This window comes from Mobula hypostoma, chromosome 7 (genome assembly GCF_963921235.1).
Source record: "Mobula hypostoma chromosome 7, sMobHyp1.1, whole genome shotgun sequence".
Taxonomy (NCBI): Eukaryota; Metazoa; Chordata; class Chondrichthyes; order Myliobatiformes; family Myliobatidae; genus Mobula; species Mobula hypostoma.
In genome coordinates, this window is record NC_086103.1 from 142,566,191 (window position 1) to 142,592,018 (window position 25,828).

At 40.1% G+C, this 25,828-nt stretch overlaps 1 protein-coding gene across 1 annotated transcript in view; it reads right to left on the bottom strand.

The window, feature by feature from the left end:
• The window catches only part of micu2 (mitochondrial calcium uptake 2), a 428,019-nt gene that overhangs the window by 235,712 nt on the left and 166,479 nt on the right, over positions 1-25,828 (bottom strand). The window contains exon 2 of the mRNA XM_063054190.1: positions 6,542-6,698. Within this exon, the coding sequence (XP_062910260.1) occupies positions 6,542-6,698 (157 nt within the window). The remainder of the gene's footprint in view (positions 1-6,541; positions 6,699-25,828) is intronic.

Consider the following 25,828-nt stretch of genomic DNA (forward strand, 5'->3'; position numbering starts at 1 on the left):
ATTAGCAGATGATGCAAAGAAAGGTGGAGGGGCAGGTTGTGTTGAGGAAGCAGGGAATCTGCAGGAGGACTGAGACAGATTAGGAGAATGGGCACAAAACTGGGCAGATCAAATATAATGCAGAGAAATGTATACACATGTGTACATAGAAGAATAAAGGCATAGACTATTTTCCAATTGGGAAACATATTCAAAAATCTGAGGTTCAAAGAGATTTGGGAATCCTAGTGCAGGTTTCTCTAAAGGTTAACTTGCAATACGGGTCGGTAGTAAGCAAGGCAAATGAGAAATGGACCTCAGAGGTCCGAGTCCAGTGGTACAAAAAGGTGTCACAAACTGGGGTCTTCCTTGGTTGCAGTGGATGACCATGATGTCCTCTGTGCCTTGTCATGCCCTTTGTTCTCCACAGAGCATTGCAGTACTGGCTTCCTAGCCGTTGGATCTCACTATAGATCTCATTTGCTCAGCCCACCAGGCATGTCTCTATTTCACCAGGGTATGAGGCCTGCCAGCTACCCTCATCTGGTTGTGCCCACCTGTCAAAGTGGTATACAGGAGTGCGGCTGCTGTCACAGTTACAGCAAACAGCTGCTTGGAGCCACATGAGGATTGAGTGTCCTGTGGGGACCAAAAGTGAGGAAGCTCCCTTATATTGGACATGACAAGTCCCTTCATCAGAGGTGCTACCCCTCCCTGGACACTCCATACATTGTTAATGTATATCGTGAACAATTTTCAGGCCTGGAACCCTGTGCCAACCAGAGAAACGCCCATCTATTTCAGCCTTGTGCCATCTATTGGAAGCCATGTTGTGGCTACTTGATGGAACAACTTCTATCCAGCTGTCTTATATTTGTTAATGACAGCTTCAAACATTTTCCTGACTACAGACATTAAGCCATCTTGCCTATCCTGCCTTTTGCCTACATCCTCTACTAAACAGTGCCACGACATTCTACTGGGACCTGCCCAGAATCCAGAGCATCTCTTTTGCATGTTATTTGAAATTAGCTTGTGTTATATCTTAGAGATAAATACACTTTCCACAAAGGTGGTCAACACAAAATAAAATTGTTATGTTTTGTAACTCCAAAATGTAAATCTAATTGCAAGAAAAAGACGGGAGCCCAGGAGAACGGGTCTTCGTTTTTTTTTACTTTAAGCAAGACACGCATGTATGACGCAGTGGCATTATAACCTATGTCATCCACATGCTTTTCACATACAACCATAATGAATTATTTAAACAAAGTGCTTAATCATGAGTATATTTGCAATATTGCTGAAATATTAAATACACAAAAACATTCAACATCTCCCATCTCCTTGTTTGTTCTTAATTGTTTGTTCTAGTTATTTACCAACTTCATTCTCCAGAGGCACAACATTTACCTGAGCTACCCTTTTCCTAGTTATGTATTCATAGGAACTTTTATTATTTATTTTTGTACTATATGCAAATCTTCTCTCTCCTTATGAACATTTTAGTCCTCAAGGATGCGTGCTTAGCCCACTGCTTCACTTTCTCCACACTCATGACTGAGTGCCTAGGCACAGCTCAAATGCCATCTATAAAGTGTTGCTGGCAGAATCTCAGATGGTGATGAAGAGCAGTGAAATAGATTGGCTGGTTCAGTGGTTTTGTGTCAATAAGACCAAAGAATTGATTGTGGACTTCAGGAAGGGGAAGATGGGAGAACACATACTAGTTCTCAGCAAGAAATTAGGAGTGGAAAGGGTGAGTAACTTCAAGTTCCTGGGCATCAACATCTCAGAGAATCTATCCTGGCCCCAGCATATTGATGCAATCATGAAGAAGGCACACCAGAAGCTATACTTCTAATTAGGAGTTTGAGGAGATTTGGTATGTTACCAAATACTTGAGCAAATTTCTATAGATGTACAGTGGGCAGCATTCTGACTGGTTGCATCACCACCTTGTATGGAAGCTCCAATGCACAGGATCAGAAAACGCTGCAGAGGGTTGTAGACACAGCCGGTTCCATCGTGGGCATTAGACTCCTCACCATTATGGACATCTTCAAAAAGCGGTGCTTCAAGGAGGCAGTATCCATCACTAAGACTTTCACCATCCAAGACATGCTCTCTTATAATTACTACCATCGAGGAGGTACAGAGGCCTGAAGACATTTTAGGAACAGCTTATTCCCCTCTGCTACTAGATTTCTGAACGATCCATGAACACTACCTCACTATTTTTGCTCTTTATTTGCACTATTTAATTATAAAATAGTTCTTATTGTAACGTGTAGTAATTCTTTATGTATGAAGTTTCTAAATCATACATACAAGGGCAAGGCCACACAGAGATTTAAGCATGAGATTTTGCAGTCAGCCTGATGAAGCTTAGACACTGAATTGCAAAGGTTATTGAGTTTGCAGTGGAAAGAGAAAAAGTAGCTCAAGATCTCCTGGCTTAAAATATGAAAAAAAAAACATCTTATAAAATATAGAGCTTCAAATGAGACGTTTGTAAACCAGTGACTGCGGCAGGACAAACATGAAAGTCGGATGGAGTTGGGAACACTGATGCAGAAGTTATTTAGTCTCTTATTTTTTGTAATATTGTTTCACTGTACACATTAAGTAAACCAGGGGAGAAAACACACCCTTGTCTAACGCCTCTCTTTATTTTCGTAAACTGACTCACTTCTCCATCTATTCTTACAGCAGCAGTTTGTTCCCAGTACAGATTTCTGATTAGGCGGCGGTCTTTCGAATCTAGATCTAGAGATTTTAGTAATATTTTGAATATCTTATTGTGCTTCACTTTATCAAATGCTTTTTAGTTGATAAAACAAACATTCATATCACTCTGCAAAAATGTGTTTCTCTTGAATTGCTCTTTATTTTTGAAATATCACAAGTGAAACATTCCCCATGTCCACCATATTAATCCCACCATAATTTTATAAGATCAGCTTTACTCAGATAAGATTAGCTTTATTAGCCAATTGTACATCAAAACATTGAGATATACCGTGAAATGTGCTGTTTGTGTCAACGCCAAACACAGTCTGAGGATGTGCTGGGGGCAGCCCACAAGTGTTGCCATGTTTCCAGAGCCATCATAGCATGCCTCACACTTACTAACCCTGACCAATGTGTCTTTGGATTGTGGGAAGAAACCAGAGCACCCAGAGTAACACACACACAGTCACAGCGGGAAACTACCTCTCCCTCAAAACTAATCAACAACGTTCAAGATCTTGGCCTCATATCTTCATGTGCAAATGGGTCCTCAATTTCTCAAGATTGGCAACAATGTCTCCTCCACAATCTCCATCAGTATAGGTGAACCACAAGTTTGTCTAGCCCATCGCTCTACTTGCTTTACATTATGACTGTGAGGCTAAGCACAGCTCCAATGCCATATTTGAGTTGCTGATGACACCACTGTCATTGGCTGAATCAAAGGTGGTGATGAATCAGCACATAGGAGGGAGACTGAAAATCTGGTGAGGTGGTGCCATAACAACAACTCCTCACACAATGCCAGCAAGACTAAGGAGTTGATTATTGACCAGGAGGAGGAAACTAGAGGTCCATGAGCTGGTCCTCATCAGGAACCAGAGGTAGAGAGGAGCCTCCAGACTCACACTACCAGGTCAGGAACAGTTACTATCCCTCAACCAAAGGGGACAACTTCACTCAACTTCACCTGCCCCATCATTGAAATGGTTTCACAATCAGCGGACTCACTTCTTCATCTGATACCGTATTCTCAATACTTATCGTTTATTTAATTTATTTTTATGATTTCTTTCTTTTTGTATTTGCACAGTTTGTTGTCTTTTGCGTACTGGTTGAACACCCAAGTTGGTGTGGTTTTCCATTGATTCTATTATGATTGTTATTCTATTCTGGACTTATTGAGTACGTCTGCAAGAAAATGAATCTCAGGGCTGTATATGATGACATATATGTACTTTCATAATAAATTTACTTTGAATTTTTGAAATTTACATCACTTGATAATAAATCCCAGGGCTTATTTTGCATTTTTGCAGCTTTGATAACATGCCGTTGCTACAAATAATTTCTAAGTTAAATATGAATCAAAATAGGTTAGAGGGATTGTGTTGTCCCTCTAACCTATTTTGATTCCTATTTTCCAAGGAATTGGCAGCTCCTTGCCACTCCTAGCAAAATGGTTTATCCTTCAGATGTATGAATTAAAACCAATTCCCACTTATATGACCATTCTTAAAGTCTATCAACATTTCTCAATTTGTTGTAGTCCAACCGGTATTTCCACGAATACTGCTTTAGAATTTCTATCATTTAGACTTGGAAATGTTATATAACTAAATGAATCCCAGCTGTGATTCTTGTGGAACACCACTTTTAATGACCTGCCAGGCTAAGGAACTACCTGTAATCAATAATCAACTTTTCCTTTATTCAATCTATTCTGCAGCTTGTTCCTTGATTTTGCACTGACAATACTATTTACATAATACAGAAATGGTTGAGAAAGTAACATTTTGCCCAAATCTCACAGTCCCGTCCCATACCTTTTCAGTCTTTAATAAATGTAAAACAAAGATAGGCAAGCAATGGTTCCTGCCAGTATTTGAAGTAGTATAGAAAAGGAAAATGGAGGTCACAAACTGACTTGTAATTAGATTCATATATTTACTTCAAGGTAGTGAAACAGATAATTTTTCAATTTCTTCTGTATTTCTAATCTTTGTCAATGTTATGAGTATTAGATTTTATTTACAAAATCAGAGAGCCAAAACATTGTTTATTGAAATGCTGATGTAATTCAATGAAAGAGTAGGTGAGTTAGATACTCGTGGATCCAAATCGTTGCCCATCTTTATTGACCATATATTCTAATCCCCCAAATGTGTTTTGTCCAGATCCAGAAGGCCACCTCACTGGCTCTTACAGTGGTGCTAGAAAGTTTGTGAACCCTGTAGAATTTTCTCTATTTATGCATAAATATGACCTAAAATATGATCATGTAACTCCTAAAACTAGATAAAAAGAACCTAATTAAATAAATAACACTGAAAAAAAACCATTATACTTTTTGATTTATTTATTGAGATAGATGATCCAATATTACATGTATTTGTTGGAAGAAGTATGTGAACCTTTGCTTTCAGTAACTGGTGTGACCCCTTGTACAGCAATAACTTCAACCAAATGTCTCTGGTAACTGTTGATCAGTCCTGCATATCAGCTTGGAGGAATTTTAGGCCATTCCTCCTTACAAAACTGCTTCAACTCTGGGATGTTGGTGGGCTTCCTTCCATGAACTGCTTGCTTCAGATCCTTCCACAACATTTCTATAGGATTAAGCTCAGGACTTTGCCTCAGCCATTCCAAAACACCAAGTTTCTTCTTTTTAATTCATACTGTTATTAATTTACTCTTGTCTTTCAGATCATTGTCTTGTTGCATTATCCAACTTCTATTAAGCATCAGGTGACGGATCGCTACCCTGGCATTCTCCTGTAAGATGTCTTGATACAATTTTGAATTCATTGTTCCCTTAACAATTGCAAGCTGTCCAGGCCCTGAGGTAGCAAAGCAGCCCCAAACCATAAAGCTCCTTCCACCATGCTTCAAAGTTGGGATAAGGTTTTGGTATTGGTGTGCAGTGCTCTTTTGCCTCCAAACATAGCAATGTGCATTTCTGCCAAAAAAAAACTTTTGTCTCATCTGTCCACAGAACATTGTCCCAGAAGTGTTGTAGAACATCTAGGTGGTTTTTTGCAAACTTGAGGCGTGCAGCTATGTTTTTTTTCTGGGAGAGCAGTGGTTTCCTCCATGGTGTCCTTCCATGAATACCATTCTTGTTCAGTGTTTTTCTTATAGTGGACACATGAACAGACTTTAGCAAGTTTAAATTTGCTTTTGAGTACTACCATGCCAAAATTATGTGTTGTGTTTTCTTCAGCTCATAGGAACAAATCCCACTGGAACTACAGTCACATTTTAATATCTTCAGTGCATGAAGAAAAACAAACTGAGCAACATCATAATTTCTAAATGAAATAGCTTAGAACAATTTGGCCAATTATAAGATTTAAGTTTCGAAAGGTTGCTTATACTTCAGATAAGTGAACAAAGTTAATATTCTGATGACATTTTCTCTGTTCCCTTAATGTTCAATGTACACCAACATCAGAAGCAATTAATATTAAAAATGTCCAAATGAAACTTTAATTGTAGCTACTTTTGTGCAAATTGCTAATATATTAATTTTTAAACAATGTAAAATTTCATTAAGTATCAGTCTAATAAGAATTTGTCAATCTAAAGCACATACAGCATTGAAGTTACTTTCATTCACATTCAAATCTTTGTTCACTTATGTATTATAGTTAAACCTGAGGAGGTTGTACTGAAACCACTTTCTAAAAATTAATTGTGACATTTTTTCTTCATTAATTGTATTAATTAGTTTGGAACAGTAGCGACCCTCAAGAAAATCTACGGCAATGGGTATTTTTAGGGATATCAATCAGATTACATAGCAACTTTCATGATATATTGAACTTACCATCCCTGCTTTCCATAATCACAGAGAACAAAAAGTCTCGAGGAGTCATATATAATTCTCCTTCATACTCCACTGATGCCAACATTCTGAAACGCTGCTTCCGATTTCTAGCATATCCACTATCTTCTTTAGTTTCCTCTTTAGGCAGATCCTGATCCTTGAAGAAAAAGGAAAAAATGTGTTATACCTAATTGCTTGAACATTTAATAAATCCTGCGGTATTAGTTAACCCTAATGAAAATGTAATATTATCAAGCAACATAAAAATATAATCAAAACATTACAAGAGCCATCATAAGTTATTTGCTGTTTAAACTCCTATTTTAAGCAATCATAGCATTCCAATATTCTCAAGCTGCTCAAATGGGAACATTTTGGCTTTGAGAGGAGTCAAGTTTGATAGAGGACAGAGAGAGAGAAATTCAGAGGAAATAAAGAGAGGAAAGAGAGGCAAGATAAGGTGGTGGGGATTGGGGGTGAAATGGGGGATGAGAGAGGTTGTTAGATCCAGACATTCAGAGAAAAACAGATGGCGAAATAAACTGCAACAAAGTCCAGATTTTATGCCCAGGACAAGTCAGTACATCATTGCATCTCCCTCTTTCCTATCTGTTTATAGATCTTGTACACTCTCTGGTGCTTCTGTTAATTCCATGATCCAAAATCAACACAATTCTCAAGGTAGCCTAAGTTGGAGTACCAGCTGCTGTGGGCAGAGTGGGGCCTGATATCTGATCACCCAAAAACACCATTACACCAGTACTTCACAGTTACACACCACTATTAATTGATCACTCAAATTTGTCAGAAATAAACAACCATTTTATCTATTGTCACCAAATATTCAAACAAGGAAAATGGAAATTTAACCTAATGCAAATCAAATTGAGGGTTTCACCTGCAGGGGAGAAACTGCTAAATGTTAATCAGAATCAGAATCAGGTTTAATATCAATAGCATATGTTGTAAAATATTTTGTTTTGCGGTAGCAGTAATTGTAATACATAATAACTATAAATTACACTATGAAATATATATACAGTATATATAAAATTAAATTACATAAGTAGAACAAAAAGAGAACAAAAAGAAAAACAAAGTGAGGTATTGTACATTGTTTCAGTGTACAATCTGAATGTGGGGAAGAAGCTGTTCCCTAAAATGTTGAGTGTGTGTTTTCAGGCTGCTGTACCTCCTCGATGGTAGCAATGAGAAGAGGGCATGTCCTGGGTGATGAAGGTCCTTAATGATGGATACTGCTTTTTTATGGCTTTGCCTTTTAAAGATGTGCTCGATGCTGGAGAGGCTAGTGCCCATGATGAAGCTGGTTGAATTTACAAATTTCTGCAGCTTTTTCCGATCCTGTGCAGTGGCCCCTCCCTAACAGACAGTGATGAAACCTGTTAGAAAGCTCTCCACAGTACATCTGTAGAAATTTGCGAGAGTCTTTGGTGTTATACCAAGTGTCCTCAAACTCCTAATGAAATATAACCACTGTCGTGCCATCTTATGATTGCATACAATGGTTGGACCCTGGATTAATCTTCAGAGATGTTGACACCCAGGAACTTGAAACTGTTCACCCTTTCCAATTCTGATCCCTCTAAAAATCTTCTATCCATTAATTCACTTCGATGGCTTTTAAACATTGCTCATATACCTGCCTCAAACACTGTTTCTGGCAGCTTATTCTAAATATGTACCACCTTCACATAAAGAAGCTGCCCCTGATGTTCATTTTAAATATCTCAATACTAATCTTAAACTAATGCCCTCTTTTTTTTTTTAGCAACCCCCGCCCCCGGGTAAAAAACTGTGCTTTCATCTTTTGTGTACCCTTTGTGATCTAAAAAGTCATCCCCTCAAGCACTTACGTTCCATGGAATAAAGTTCTAGTCTACACAACTTCTCCTCTTCTAAGTCCAGGCAACATCCTGGCAAATCTTTACTGTACTCTTTCTAGTTTAGTAACATCGTTCCTATAACAAGGTGACTAAAATTGTACACAATATTCCAGTGTAGCTTCACCAATATCTTATATAACTGCAACATAACTTCTCAGTTCCTATACCCAGTGCCTAGACAAATGAAACCAGCATGCCAAATGTCTTCCTCAAACAAAGGTCCCAGCATTAATCCCCGTGGCACATGACGAGACCGTCTTCCTGTCTCAAGAACAATCCTTGACATTCACTCAATCCTCCCTACCATTGAGCCAATTATGAATTCAATCGGATATCTCCCCTGGATCCCGTGCAATCTAACCCTCCAGACTAGCCTGCCACGAGAGTGGTCATCTGCCCTCAAGGTTGACTCCTCCAGGAACTCCAAGAAATCTGTTAGACACAACATCCCACGCACAAAATTGTGCTGACTGCTGCTAGATCCTGTGTGTCAGAATCCCCTGCAGCAATTTACCCACCACTGATGACAGATTCACTGGACACCTTTGCAGTTGTAAAATTTAAACCCATTTCATTTTTATCAAAATGTAAAGCATGTCCTCATTGGTTTAAAAAAAATCTCTGCACATCATATGAGCTACCTGTTATCATTCATGCTCCATGCTAGCAAAATGCATACTACTTCTGTTCCCTTTGTATTGTCAAAACACCTTGAAAGGTAGATCTACAGTTCCATTACCAGTATGCTTTGATCAGTAATAATAGTAAAAACCTTGTAATTTACAACCAAAGTTAAATATTGGGCTTCTCTGCATATTAATAAGCACCAACAATTTTCTATAATAATATTTCCTTTCCTGGCAAGTGTTGATGGGGTAAATAGAATGAAGCAGCTCCTATTAACTCCCATTAGAGACCATAGCCACAGATTTGAAATTTTAACAAGAAATACTAAAGGGATTGTGTAGAAAATATTTTTTATACACACAGATTAGAAATTTTGTAATAGTTTTAAGAGTTTTGGAAAAGGATCAATCACACCTTTACAAAGGGAATTCGATAGGCACTTGGGTAGATTTGCACGTATAAGGAGAAAGGGGAGGTAAATAGGATTGGTCTATTAGAACCATTTCTGTCATTGAAGTGATGAGTCAAGTGACCTCCTGTGCCACGAAGAGTGAAGATCCTCCAACAGTTAAAAGACAGGCCTATGCCAACAGCGAGACCTGAACCTAAAGTTGCCAAGAATTTAGAAATGTGGTTTTGTTGGTTTTGAGTTGGCATCTATAGGTTATCCTTCAGGGAGGCAATTAGATTGAATCAATGGGCTGTGTGACAGAAGTAGGAAGTGGGTTTGTCCACACAATTACCACATAGCAAGTTCTTGATCTCATTTTGGTAACTGCGCAGATGAAGGATTCTTCCTTACCGGAAGAAAGTACTGTAAGCATCAGAGCCAGGCATCCCAGCTGACTCTTGCTCATTTTACTACATGACAGGCTGGTAAGGATCTAGCCATAGACCTCCATTTAACAGTTTTAACCAGTGGAATGATACAAAGTGAAAAGCAACACTTCACTTGCGTATCTGTTGGGGTTGTCTGTTGTATCCAATGCTCATGATGCGACCTCCTCTACATCAGTGAGACCCAACATAATCTAGGGGACCGCTTTGTCAGGCATCCCCTCTCCATCTGCCAAAAGCAAAACTTCCTGGTGGGCAGCCATTTTCATTCCTACCCCCATTCCCGTTCTGACATGTTGGTCTGATGAGGCTACTCTCAGGTTGGAAGAGCAACACCTCATATTTCATCTAGGTAACATCCAGCATCAATTTCTCCTTCCGGTAATTTTTTTCCTCTTCTTCTATGCCCCATTATAGCCACAAACCTCTTCTCCTTATCTGCCTATCACCACCCCACCATTGACCCTCCTCCTTCCCTTTCTCCCATGTCCACATTCCTCACCTATCAGATTTCTTCTTCTCCAGCCCTTTACCTTTCCCACCCACCGCACTTCACCTATCACTTTCCAGCTTGTCCTCCTTCCCCTCCCTCCACCTTTTTATTCTGACATCTTCCTCCTTCTTTCCAGTCCTGTTGAAGGGTCTCAGACCAAAACACCATCTGTTTATTCATTTCTATAGATGTTGCCTGACCTTCTGAGTTCCTCCAGCATTTTGTGTGTGTGTTACTCTGGATTTCCAGCAACTGCAGAATATCTTGTTTTCAGTATTTTTTAAAATCTATTTTATTTTTAAGAGCTAAGCTCAAAGTAACCTAGGAAACATACTAGATACGGCTTGGCACCAGCTTCAAAACATTTTTGAAAACTGACTCACAAAGCTTTGCTTATTGGATCTAAGCATTCCTAGCCAAAATTAATTTTGAGGCAGCAGAAACTCAAAAGTTTGCAAAAACTTGTCACAACTTTACAATGCACTGGAGAGCATACAATACAAAATATTTATTTAATTTCTGACTCCAAATAATTTGTACACTTATCATTTTAATTAACATCAGTCTTGCAAAACGTCATCTTGCCAGAAGCTACTTTCCAATTTTGTCAAACTACTGCAAAGAAAAACTCACAAATTTTTCAACGACATTGGAACATATAATAGTACATCACAGGAAAACGTCCTGCAACAACAATGTCTATACCAGCCTTATGCCAGCCTAAACTAATCTGCGTGCATATGGTCTGTACCCCACTACTCCCCATCTATGTGTATTGTTAAATGTCTGTTAAGCATTGTTATCCTATCTGCTTCCACTATCTATCCCGCAGCATTTTCCAGCTATTTACAGCTCTCTGCGTTAAAAAATACCTCATAAATTCCTTTCCACTTTCCACTTCTCTATGCCCCTAGTATTTGACATTTCTAACTTCTCATGATTCATCTACACCTATCAGATTGCCCTCCGGCCTCTGATGCTCCAGAGAATAAAATCTGTTTGCTCAACCTTGCCTCGTAGCTCATACACTCCAATGTAACCTACAGCATAGTGAACTTTTTCTGCATCCTCTCTAAAGCCTCCACTCCTTCCCCAATACTTAAAATATGGTGTAACTAAAACTTATCAATCTGCAACATAACTGCCTGATTGTAATACTCAATGCTGAACCAAAGGCGGCAAACACACGGTACATCTTCTTTACGACCTTATCTACTTGCATTGCTACATTCAGGGAGTTAGAGGCTTGTACCCCATGATTGTTCCGTACATGAGTGGTCCTTAAGGATCCTGCTACTTACTGTATACTTTCCTTTGCTTTTGACCTCCCAAAATGCATTATCTCATACTTGTCTGGATTGAAGTCCAAATGCCATTTCTCCAGCCAAATTTCCATCTGATTTAGTTTAGTAAGTTAATTTATATTCACCACCCTTGTCAAAATTTATCCTGAAAAGAACTATAGAAGTTAGATTAAGGTAAAGTTGTGAATTAAAACTACACCTATAACAATTTTTGCCTTTTTAAGGGCTCTTTAATAATCCATTTTCAAACCAGTACAGACAACTAAGAAAGTAGTTGAAGCAAAGTTCATAAATTGTCCAGTTTGAAATTTAATTTACTTTCATTTCTAGTCCAAAACCTATGACACTGGGCCAATTAGAGACATTGGCAGCTGGCAATCACACAGGACACCACTAGTTTACAGCCATTCGCAATGCAATTCATCTTAGATTTCTGCAAATACACAGCCAAATGCATGTCTGAGAAAACTTAGTGATCAGATGCCAGCATGTTTAAACTACTTTCTAGATCCCATCCCTCAGATTTGTCCCAGTATAAACTGAAATTTTCAAATTGCCTTGTGGATTAGGTCTTATTCCAATAGTAATTTTGCTGGAGGTGAAATGCAGTCACTAAGCATCTGCAAAACAAAGATTATTCGCGAACCTGTCCCAGCTGCATTACACCACCCAATGAAAATAAAGATCAACATTTACTACTTTATAAACAATGGAAGGCTATTCCTAGATCAATCCTCCGATTGTGCCGGCTGATGATTCTAACGACGCATTTAACTGTATGTTTTGATGTACTAGTGACAAATAAAGCATGCACTTGACTCAAGATGACAAAAAGAACTATTGCAAGTACAGATGAAACAATGCAAGAATGTTCTCAAAGCCTCTTTGAAAAAGTCTAACAGAAGTTGTAAAAGAATAATAACATTTCCTTTAAAATTCAAAATACTTAGGAGGGGGGAATCTCACAATTATTTCTTTTCTTACACAACTCATTACAATGAAGAGCTTTTCACAGTAAGTGAAACAACTGAAGCCTGGAATGTGTTTGATTGTTTATCACTTAAAATGTCAGTGAAGTTGCTTTTACACAGGCACTATGCAAGGATTATCAAAAACCACAGAAAGAAAATCGATGCAAATCAAAGCAAATATGACCTGGATTTGCACATGAAGTACTCTTAAAATAAAATAAATTCTGCAGCACAAAAAATCTATGCCACAATTAAGTTCTATGGTACAATTAGGATTAATTAAAAATAAGACAACGTCTAACCCTCATTTAACAAATTAAAAGGCTTTACTAAGGTTTTGTAATCCAACGGAGGTCATGCATGCAGCCTGTTACAGCTGTTCCGATTAGTTTTCTTACTTTTTCCTCTTACTTTTTTAACTTACGTTACTTGTATTTCTTTTCCACGGTAACACGTTGAAGCTGCACCCTCTCTAACACGCTGGTGGAGAGAGTTTTATTTGGGTTTTTAGCGCTGGAAACATTTACATTCGAACACATCTCATTAGCGAGGCAGCAGTATGGTCGCATTGTTTATTCCAGGGACCAGCTGATTGCGCTTATGCCGGCCGGTTTAGCGAACAGAGCGGCGGACACCCCTGCTGAAATCTGGAGGAAAACTCAGAGGATGCAGAGGGAGATCATAAAGTCGAGGAAAGAGGACCGGGTCGAGACAACAGAAACTTATGGAGAAGAGGAGTTCGGTGGGTAATAAAATGGTCGAGTTGACGGCGCTAGCCAGGAGTCAGAGGACATTTTGGGAGTGCAGTGTTATGTGTTTTACTGAAACGGGGCTGCACGAGGACATACCCGATCAAAACTTTTCCATGGATGGCTTCCAGACCGTTTGGGCTGGCCGGAAGTGTACTGAGAGCGGTAAGTGTAAAGGAGTTGGGGGATTGCTGTTCTGGTTAACAACAGATGGTGCAATTCTGGTCATATTATGATCGAGGAACGTGTTTGTAGACCGGATATTGAACTTTTTGCTGTTGGACTCCGGCCATATTCCACTGAGATACAACACTGGGCGTCACAGGAGGTTGTTCCTGCCTGTGGCCATCGAACTTTGCAGCTCCTCCGTGGAGGGTCAGACACCCTGAGCCAATAGGCTGGTCCTGGACTTATTTCCATCTGGCATAGTTTGCATATTGTTGTTTGATTGTTTGTGGTTTCTGTAATGCTATACTTATGCTCTATTCTTGGTTGGTGCAGCTGTAATGAAACCCAATTTCCCTCGGGATCAATAAAGTATATCTATCTATCTACCTACAAGTGTTTTAGTTCAATTTTGGTATATTATCATTTTTTCAAGCGTATGTGTTGTATCCCATACTAAATGTGATTATTTAAATGCATTAACAAAATCCTTATCTAGCATATAAAATACATAATAGTGATGTCATGTCCTCATGAGAAACGGGTGAGCAAACAACCAAGTATCAATAAAATTGACCATTTCTTTCTTTCCCCCAAATGCCAAAAAATAACTTAATTATGCTTTGGCTTCCAATGTAAGCTGAGTTGGAGATCCTGTTAAACATTACTTGGAGACTCAAGTCAGTTTCACATGAGAATTGCAGCTTTGTCAAAATGGTCACATTTTCCCAATATGATAGTTTGCAGGTCAAAGCATCACAACCACATGAAAATACACTTACTAAGAGTTCCTAAAAACAGCTTATAATCTTTAAATTATTTTTATCTTTCCCTTTGGAAAAGATATATACTGGAAAGAAAAAGGAGGACATTGATTTGGAAATGTGGAATGTTATTTTAGCACTGCCATAACAAAATTCTTATTACTCACTGTAGGAGCCATGCATCTGTTTTCCATCTGCATTGTATTCTGTGATACACATTTATTATGAGTATGATGGTAACTAGTCATGTGAGTGGTGGCAAGGTAAAAGCAAAGGGAATACGCTACGTATGTGTGTTTCATTCTGGGCAGTTTGGTTCTGGGGACTATTGGATGTCATAACTTTTGTTGAATGCTTAGTTACACTCAAGTTGCATCACTTCAAGGTTGTATGTTTTGCTAGCCACTAACAAAGAATGAATACGTTTCTTCAGTTTTGTGGATCATCATTACTGGAGTGATTTGGGGGGTGCATTATACAAGGATAACTATCTATAGGAGATACCAGCAGCAACAATTATTTTGTTAGAATTGGCCACTACACTCACTGTCTCATGAAATCAAGTGTATTTTCTGTGTGCCACCATGAAAAGAATATACTCTCGCCCTCTTTAGTAAGGAGACCAAAGTTGCCCACCATATCCAGGAGATGAAAACCACAAAAATCAGCTATTACAAAATAGGAAGTGTTGAGATATTCATGTGAATCAAATCTAAATGCAACTTAATTTCTATATCATCTTAAGCTACATAGTTAAATATTCTGTTTCATCTTCTTTTAAAAAAATCTTTGAAAATCAGCATGCTAATATTAAACAAATTAAGTACTCTTCACCATTGTGCATCTTTACATTATCATAAAATCACAGAAAAGTTGCAGCAGAGGAGTTTCTTCAGTCCATTGTATCCAAGCCAGCTGTCTGCAAGTACAGCTTAGCTAGTCCCATTCTCATGCCCTCCCCTCATAGCCCTGTAACTTTCTTCTTTCAAGAACTCACCCAGTGCTTACACAGTTTCCTTCATCATGCCACAGTTGAATCAGCCCTCACTAATCCCAGGACAGTCCTATCCAGATCCTAACCATTCACTGAATGGAAATATTTTCCTCATGTAACTTTTAATTCTACAGTCACTGTGTCCACCTCTTATTTCTCTCTGTTCCAGTATGTTTGTGATCTATATCAATAATATGAATGCTGATCACATGAAAGTTGGTAGCATTGTGGATCGTTAAGAAGGTTTTGTCTAAGGGTGCAGCAAGACAGAGAATAGATGGAAGGTTGGGTGAACCATTGGCATATGGAATTTAATCTCTTCAAGATCAAGGTACTTGAACTTTGACACTTTGTAATGACACCTTGGGAAGTCAAATACACATAAAGTAAATGGTTAAGTGCTAAGGAATATTGATTAACAGAGCGACCTTGGGGTTCAAGTCCAGAGTTCTTTGAAAATGGCGTTGCAGGTAGTTAGGGCAGTGACGAAGGCATATGAAATGTTTGCTTTCATAGTTATAGAACATAAACATAGTGACATTATATTGCAAATTTATAAACACTGGTTATACTGCTCTTGGTCACCATATTATAGGAATTAATCGGTGAGTTTTAGGAATTAAGAAGCAAGAAGGCAGAGAATGACATCTATATACTACTAAAACTCTCATGCTCTGTTGGTCTGTTTGTGACCTCCAATTAGCACAAATGGTGCATTACAGCGGCACTTTTTTCGGCTCAATCAAATTAAAATGCGCTAACTTACAGAATGCAGGCAAAGTTCAGGGTTATATATTCGTATAAAATTGCTCATTCACCTAAAGTCAACAGGCTCGCTTTCACCTGAAACCCGATCGGCCATCATGGAAATCGGGACGTGACAGCCTGACACATGCGTACGGCCATCCTCAGCAGCGACACCTACCGGAGCAAAAGGGCAGGGGGGGTCACATTCTGCTAATCACCATCAGCATGTGCAGGATTGGGACAGATCAAACTGAGACCCATCACTAAGAGATAATTAAATCTTATTGTAATTACGTACTCCGAGACACCCATAAAACCCTTTGCTGCAGTCAAAGGACAGCAGTAACTATATCACGTCCATTTAGGAGAGCGCCAACCACATCATCAAGAATAATCAGCATCCATTGGTGTTAGTGCTTCGTATCTTCTATCCAGCATTAGGGTAAAAAAAATGGTCAGCCTAATTATCCCATGTGGAAAGGGAAGGGGGACATTATGGTCAAGAGATGGCGCCAAACGTCGTTGAGAAGCAGGAAGGAGAGGGAGAGAACAAGAATCGGATGAGGCTAGGGCCACACGACTCCAGGATCAAAGAGTTAGGACAAAAAAAGATGAGAGAAGAAGAGACAGAGGAGGAGAGGCATGCATGTCTCCAGGATCAGAGACAAACAACAAACAGCAGAAGAGCTGAAGAGATGGGGGATGAAAGGGCTGCACGTCTCCGGAATGACAAAAACAGGCACAGAAGGAGAATAGAGGAAGAGACAAAGGAGCTGAGAAATGCACCTCTCCAGGATCAGAGACAAGGAACAAACAGCAGAAGAGATGAAGAGACAGGGGATGAAAGGACTGCACATCTCCAGAATGACAGCGAGAGGCACGAGGGTGGCAGATAAACCAGAAACGATGCCATCAAAAGTGACCTTCGTTAAATGAGGAGGAGCTACATTTGCTTTGCTACATGTCGTTCTTCTTTAATAAACTGAGGTTTTCTACTTCAGTTTCCAAAGCAAAGCGATACCAGTAGCATTCAGGAAAATTTAATGTTCATTCTGGTCACATCAGACTGCACTACCCTTCTCTCAAAGGGTGTCCCAACAGGTCACCCCGTTGTCTAGTAATAATTGTAGTTCAATTAAGGACAGAGACTAAAACAAATGAGATTAAACAAGATAGAAAGGAAATGTAATAATTTGTTAAAATTTAAAAACCACTATAAACAATATACCTCCAGTATTGATAACTAAACTGATGTCTCAAACAAGACTTCACAGTATCAACTGTTCCTGTGCTGGGTTGGAATGATTGACTATCATTGTAAAGTTATCATAAGGAATACCAATGTTATAGACATTAAGACCATAAGACATAGGGGCAGAATTAAGCTATTTGGCCTGTCATGTCTGCTCCACCATTCAATCATGGTTGATCCTTTCCTTCACCCCCAGCTCCACTCCCCGGCCTTCTCCCTGTAAGCTTTGATGCCGTGTCCAATCAAGAACCTGTCAAGCTCTGCCTTAAATTCACCCAACAATCTGGCCTGCACAGCTGCCTGTGGTAATAAATTCCACAAATTCACCACCCTCTGACCAAAGAAATTTCTTGGCATCTCTGTTTTAAATGGACGCCCCTCTATCCTGAGGCTGTGCCCTCTTGTCCTGGACTCCCTTCACCATGGGAAACATCCTTTCCACATTTAGTCTGTCTAGGCCTTTCAGCATTTAAAAGGTTTCAAAGAGATCCCCCCTCATCCTTCTAAATTCAAGTGAGTACAGACCTAGAGCTATCAAACATTCCTTGTATGATAAACCTTTCAGTTGTGGAACTATCCTTGAGAACCTCCTCTGAACCCTCTCTAATGCCAGCACATCCTTTCTTAGATAAGGAGCCCAAAACTGTTCACAATACTCATGATGAAGCCTCACCAGTGCCTTATAAAGTCTCAGCATCACATCCTTGCTCTTGTATTCAAGACCTCTTGAGATGAATGCTAACATGGCATTTGCCTTCCCGACCACCAACTCTACCTGCAAGTTAACCTTTAGGTTGTTCTGCACAAGGATTCCCAAAGTCCCTTTGCATCTCAGATGTCTGGATTTTCTCCCCATTTCGAAAACAATCTGCACATTTTGACCATGCATTTTCCAACATTGTATTTCATTTGCCATTCTCTTGCCAATTCTCCTAATCTGTCTAAGTCCTTCTGTGGCCTACACTACTTGCCCCTACAATACTTGGCAACAAAGCCATCTATTTCATCATCTGAATCGATATACAGTATAAAAGAAGCGGTCCCGACACCGACCCCTGCAGAACACCACTAGTCACTGGCAGCCAACCAGAAAAGGATCCTTCTATTCCTACTCGGTGCCTCCAACCAATCAGCCAATGCTCTAACCATGCCAGTAACTTTCCTGTAATACCATGTGCTCCTAACTTGGTAGTATCCTCATGTGTAGCACCTTGTCAAAGGCCTTTTGAAAGTCAAATATACAACATCCACTGCATCCCCTTTATCTATCCTACTTGCAATCTCTTCAAAGAATTTCAGCAGGTTTGTCAGGCAAGATCCTCCTTTAAGGACACCATGCTGACTTTGTCCTACCATATCCTGTGTCACCAAGTACTCCGTAATCTCATCTTTAAAAACTGACTCCCAACATCTTCCCAACCATTAAGGTCAGGCTAACTGGTCTATAATTTCCTTTCTGTTGCCTTCCTCCTTTCTCAAAGAGTGAAGTGACATTTGCAATTTTCCAGTCCTCTGGCACCATGTAGAGTTCAATGATTGTTGAAAGATCATTACTAATGCCTCCACAATCTCTCCCGCTACCTCCTTCAGAATACTAGAGTGCAGTTCAACTGGTCCGGGTGACTTATGTACCTTTAGGTCTTTCGGCTTTTTAAACACCTCTCCCTTATCATGATATACTGTTAGGTACCAACTCCAATTTGCTGCAGCTAATTTATTTTACAGCCTGATTAAATCTGTAAGGTTATCAATTCCTGGAACCCCATTCCAAGATTGAAAATGTGCTGTAAAATTTAATACTTTATACTTTATTGTCGCCAAACAATTGATACTAGAGCGTACAATCATCACAGCGATATTTGATTCTGCGCTTCGCGCTCCCCGGAGTACAAATTGATAGTAAATATTAAACATTTAAATTATAAATCATAAATAGAAAAGGGAAAGTAAGGTAGTGCAAAAAAACCGAGAGACAGGTCCAGATATTTGGAGGGTACGGCCCAGATCTGGGTCAGGATCCGTTCAGCAGTCTTATCACAGTTGGAAAGAAGCTGTTCCCAAATCTAGCCGTACGAGTCTTCAACCTCCTGAGCCTTCTCCCGGAGGGAAGAGGGACGAAAAGTGTGTTGGCTGGGTGGGTCGTGTCCTTGATTATCCTGGCAGCACTGCTCCGACAACGTGCGGTGTAAAGTGAGTCCAAGGACAGAAGATTGGATTGTGTGATGTGCTGGGCTGTGTTCACAATCTTCTGCAGCTTCTTCCAGTCTTGGACAGGACAACTTCCATACCAGGTTGTGATGCACCTTAGAAGAATGCTTTCTACGGTGCATCTATAAAAATTATTGAGGGTTTTAGGGGACAGGCCAAATTTCTTTAGCTTTCTCAGAAAGTAAAGGTGCTGGTGGGCCCTCCTGGCAGTGCACTCTGCTTGGTTGGACCAAGTCAGGTCATTTGTGATATTGACCCCGAGGAACTTAAAGCTTTTGATCTGTTCCACTTGCGCACCACCGATGTAAATGGGGTCGTGCAGTCCGCTACTCCTTCTGAAGTCAACAACCAATTCCTTCGTCTTGCTGACGTTGAGGGATAGGTTATTGTCTTCGCACCATGCCACCAAGTTCTTAACTTCCTCTCTGTACTCAAACTCATCATTACCCGAGATACGGCCTACAATTGTTGTGTCATCAGCAAACTTATATATTGAGTTCGATAGAAACTTGGCTGCACAATCATGGATGTGCAGTGAGTACAGCAGGGGGCTGGATACACAGCCTTGTGGGGCACCGGTGCTCAGAGTGATTGTAGAGGAGAGCTTGTCCCCTATTTTTAAAGCCTGGGTCCTGTATGTGAGGAAGATGAAGATCCAGCTGCAGATCTGAGTGCTAAGGCCCAGGTTCCGGAGCTTAGGAATCAGTTTATTTGGAATGATGGTATTAAAGGCAGAGCTGTAGTCAATGAAAAGGAGCCTTACATATGCGTCTTTATTCTCCAGGTGTTCTAAGGCGGAACATCGGGCCAGAGAGATGGCATCTGCCGTTGACCTGTTGCTCTGGTAGGCGAATTATAAAGCCTCGAGGTTGACCGATAGGCTGTGATTGATGTGTGCCATAACCAATCACTCGAAGCACTTCATAGCAATTGATGTCAGAGCCACAGGTCGATAGTCATTCAGGCATGCCACCTTGCTCTTCTTTGGCACTGGGGTTATCGTTGCCCTCTTAAAACACGAAGGGATCTTAGACTGAAGCAAGGAGCAGTTGAAGATGTCAGCAAACACTCTAGCTAGCTTGCTTGCACAGGCCTGGAGGACCCGCCCCGGGATGCCATCTGGGCCCATAGCCTTCCTTGGATTTATCTTCAGGAAGGCCTCCTCGATGACGATGAATCTTGATGCCACCAGGTCCGGTTCATCCGGAGGGAGCGGGATGCTCCTCTTCTGTTCGCATCTTGTGGAGAATACATTAAGTTCATCAGGAAGAGAAGCGCCACAGTTATTGATATTCCCAGCCTTTTCTGTGGCCAGTGATCTCATTTAGACCGTGCCATAGTCTACCAGCATCCCTCTGGTTAGCCCGGGCTTCCAACTTGGCTCGATATTGCCTCTTAGCGCCCTTAATGGCTTTCCGGAGTTCATGCCTGAATTCCGTGGACTAAATGCAAAGTGGTGCAAATCCTCTGACAATTTGTGATATTTCTTCCTTGACGCAAATTGTTGAACAGTTAGAATGTGCACTAAAATGCCACGATATTGTCAGACTCTCTCTTGGCGGTACAGTCTGTCCTGGTTTACAAATGCCCAACTTATCAATGCCCATACAAGTACATATGAGTTCACATAAATATTATTCAATTCAAGAGCACAGCGGAACAACAAACTAGTTACCTCTGTCAGTTTTAGTAATTTTTCTTTATTAATGGACTTGAGAAAAATCCTGTTTACACGTAATCAGTCTGCAGTAATCAAACATGCTTCAATCTTAAGAACACATGCTGCCAGTTGGTGACCACATAAGAAATTTGCTTTAGAAATTGAACAGCAAGTACTTCTACTGATAGCTATATAATAATATATTAAAGAATGTACAGCTACTGATACTTGAAGGACATTGAAAACCAGCTATTGAGCAATGGAAAATGTTGACTACCATTGTAACTAGGCAGGAAAAGAGAATAAATAAATGTATATGTTAATTATCTCACATCAACACAATTAATTAGAATTCTATAGAGGAATGGCTACCATAGCAAGTGATTTTTGTGTATTTTCCAATGCATGGACAAAGTCAACTTCTGAATGTATATAAAAGTGGAACCCTGTTGTAATCCAGGATAGGTGTCTCTATTTTGAAAGCTGCATTTGCCCTCTTTGTTATCAAAACGGTACCTTGCGGCTTCCTTTAAACTGGACTTAGATTTATTATCATTCACATGCACTCAGTGGCCACTTTATTAAATATCTCCTGTATCAAATAAAGTGGCCACTAAATGATGTGTTGTGCAGTCAGAGAATCTCTTCTGCATACCACTGTTTTAACGTGTTTTTATTGGAGTTACTGTCATGTTCCCAGCATGAACTAGACTAGTCATTCTCCTTTGACCTCTCTCATTAACAAGGCATTTTTTGCCCCAGGAACTGCCACTCACTGGATGTTTTTTAGTTTTTCCTCTGTAAACTGTTATGCATGAAAAATCCCAGGAGATCAGCAGTTTCTGGGATACTCAAACCACCCTATCTGGCACCAACAATCAATCCAGAGTCAAAGTCACTTGGATTACATATCTTCCACATTCTGATGTTTGGTCTAAACCACTGAACCTTCTGACCATGTCTGCATGCTTTTATGGATTGAGTTGTTGCCACATGATTGGCTGATTAGATATTTGGCATGTCAACAAATACACTGATAAACTTCTATGGTTGTACCGTGGACAGCATTCTGACAGGCTGCATCACTGTCTGTTATGGAGGGGCTACTGCAGAGGGCCAAAAGAAGCTGCAGAACGTTGTAAATCTAGTCAGCTCTATCTTGAGCACTGGCCTACAAAGTACGCAGGACATCTTTAGGGAGCAGTGTCTCAGAAAGGCCGCGCCCATTATAAAGGACCTCCAGAACCCAGGGCTTGCCCTTTTCTCACTGTTACCAACAGGTAGGAGGTACAGAGGCCTGAAGGCACACACTCAGTAATTCAGGAATAGCTTCTTCCCCTCTGCCATCCGATTCCTAAATGGACATTGAAGCTTTGGACACTCCCTCACTTTTTTTTAAATATACAGTATTTCTGCTTTTCCACATTTTTAAAATCTATTCAATATATGTAATTGATTTACCTGGTTATTTATTATGTTTTATTTTATTTATTATTTTTTCCCTCTCTCTGCTTGATTATGTATTGCATTGAACTGCTGCTGCTGCCGGTGATGATAAACCTGATCCTGATTTATATTAACAAGGGATACAGGTTTACCTAATAAAGTGTCCACTACGTGTGTGATGTGCCATTCGTTGTTTTGCACAGTGGCACGATAGTTTCACCGTTAGTGCCACACTATTACAGCTCAGGGTCTTCTGGAGTCCGAAAGGAGTCCCTGTATGTCCTCCCGTGCAATGTGTGGATTTTCTCCGGGTCCAAACCCAAAGCCATACCGGGTAGATTAACTGGTCATTGTAAATTGTCCTGTGATTAGGTTCGGATATTCAGATTTGTTGGGGGTTCTTGAGGCAGCTTGGCTTGAAGGGCCAGATGGTGGAGGAGAAGCACCAGTTACTAAATCATTGCATGTGGATCTTCAGGCTCTTGTACCTCCCCTCTTGATGGTAATAACAAGAGGACATGTCCCATATGGTGAGAATCCTTAATGGTGGATGACACCTTCTTGAGCTTTTGTTACTTGAAGATGTCATCAGTGGGGAATATTGTGCCCATGACAGAGCTGGCTATAATCAATACACCACTCTGCAACCCTTTGTGATCCTGTGCATTGAAGTCTCCAAACTAAGCGGTAATGCAACCAGTCAGAATGCTCTCCATTGTACATCTATGGAAAGCTGCAAGTCTTTGGTGACATACCAAATCTCCCCAAACTCCTAATGAAATAGTGCTGCCAGCATTTCTTCATTTTGCATCAGTGGACCCAGGATAGATCCACTGAGATGTTGACACCCAGAAACTTGAAGTTGCTCACCCTTTCCTCCACTGAAGACTCAATGAGGACTGGTGTGTGTTCTCCTAGCTTCCCTTTCTTGTTTATAGTCAGTGAGAAGGAGATGTGGTTGTCTATTTGCACTAACAGTGGTCTCCTGATTACCAGGTCAAGGATCCATGAACCAGAGCTATTGTTTTTAAAAAAAAAGTTGCAGGTTTTTAGTCCAGTATCTAATTGGTATTGTTGCTGCTACAGCAAGCCATAAACACACAGACAGAAGAGTAACAAATAAATTTAACTTAATAGATAATGAAATCAGTGTTTAAATTTGTGCTGCTTCATAAAAACATAAGAAATAGGAGCAGGAGCTGGCCATCTAGCCCATCGAGCCTACTCCACCATTCAATAAGCTTGTGGCTGATCTGACCATGGACTCATCTCCACCTGACTGCCTTCTCCACATAACCCTTAATTCCCCTACTATGCAAAAATCTATCCAACCTTGTCGTAAATATATTTACTGAAGTAGCCTCCGCTGCTTCATTGGGCAGAGAATTCCACAGATTCACTACTCTTTGGGAAAAGCAGTTCCTTCTCATCTCTGTCCTAAATTTACTAACCCGAATCTTGAGGCTATGTCCTCCAGTTGTAGTCTCACCTACCAGTGGAAACAACTTCTCTGCCTCTATTTTAGTTATCCTTTCCATAATTTTATATGTTTCTATAAGACCTCTTCTTATCCTTCTTAGTTCCAGCGAGTACAGTTCCAGGTGACTCAATCTCTCCTCATGCACCACCTCCAAAGCCAGTATATCGTTCCTCAAGTAAGGAGACATGGTACTCCAGATGCAGCCTCACCAGTATCCTATATAGTTGCAGCATAACCTCCCTGCTCTTTCAATCCCTCTAGCAATGAAGGCCAACATTTCATTTGCCTTCTTGATAGCCTGCTGCACCTGCAAGCCAATCTTTTGCTATTCACACACAAGCACTCCCAAGTCCTTACTTGCTTAACAAAAATCAATCTTTTGACCTTTGTTGTTGCAAAGCAAAAAAAAAGGAAATAAATACAATGTAAATGGCAGAAACAAATAAAATCCAAAATTAACACAGATTTTTTGAGAAATATTCGCAATTATCCACATTACCACCAACAATTTCATCTGTGACTGACAGTAACGTTAGCATTTCTGCACGAATATACAGTCTTTTAATTAACATGTTTGTAATAGTTATCAGATGTACTCTGACATAGGACGCTCAATGAATACAATCACAGAGAGCAAGGTTGTACCAATTCGCTAGTGCTTCCGCTGGTGAGCCACCTAAACAAATTGCACTAGATTGGACCTCGCAAGAACTTTGTGCATTAACAGACCACTGAGGCTGCAAGGGACTGAGGTAAGTTTTAATCGATTACTCAAAAATAGTTTAATTTATTAAAGCAACATACATCAAAGTTGCTGGTGAATGCAGCAGGCCAAGCAGCATCTCTAGGAAGAGGTGCAGTCGACGTTTCAGGCCGAGACCCTTCGTCAGGACTAACTGAAGGAAGAGTGAGTAAGGGATTTGAAAGCTGGAGGGGGAGGGGGAGATGCAAAATGATAGGAGAAGACAGGAGGGGGAGGAATGGAACCAAGAGCTGGACAGGTGACAGGCAAAAGGGGATACGAGAGGATCATGGGACAGGAGGTCCGGGAAGAAAGACAAGGGGGGGGCTGTTTTATTATTATCATATGTATTGACATACTGTGAAAAGTTTGCTTTGCACACCATCCAGACAATTCATTCCAAACTTAAGTACACTGAGGTAAAGCATGGAAAAGCAATATAGTATGCAGATATAGTATTATAGTTACTGAGAAAGTTCAGTGCAGGTAGACAATTAAGCTGCAAGCACCGTGATGAGGTAGATGGAGAGATCAAGAGTTCATCTTTATTGTACAAGAGATTCGTTCAAGAGCCTTATAACAACAGAATAGAAGCTGTCTTTGAGCCTGGTGGTATGTGCTTTCAAGCTTTTTTTTAAATCTTCTGTGATTTGGAGAAGAGAGTAGAGGGGATATTCTTTCCATTGGAGTGAATTGAGTCTTGGCTTAATGGAACTCTGGGTCTTTCTTCCCATAATTCTGCAATGATTAAAGCTGGGTCAATTAAAATTTTAAAGTCAGAGATGGCTTTCATTTTAATTGGTCAAGGTTATCAGGACTATGGATAAAATGCAGGTAAATAGAGTTAAAGCATCCTTAATCTAGTACATTGGCAAAACAAGCTTGATGATCTGAACTGCCTACTTGTATATATTTCTTAACCTGGGAAATATAGATTCTGAAAC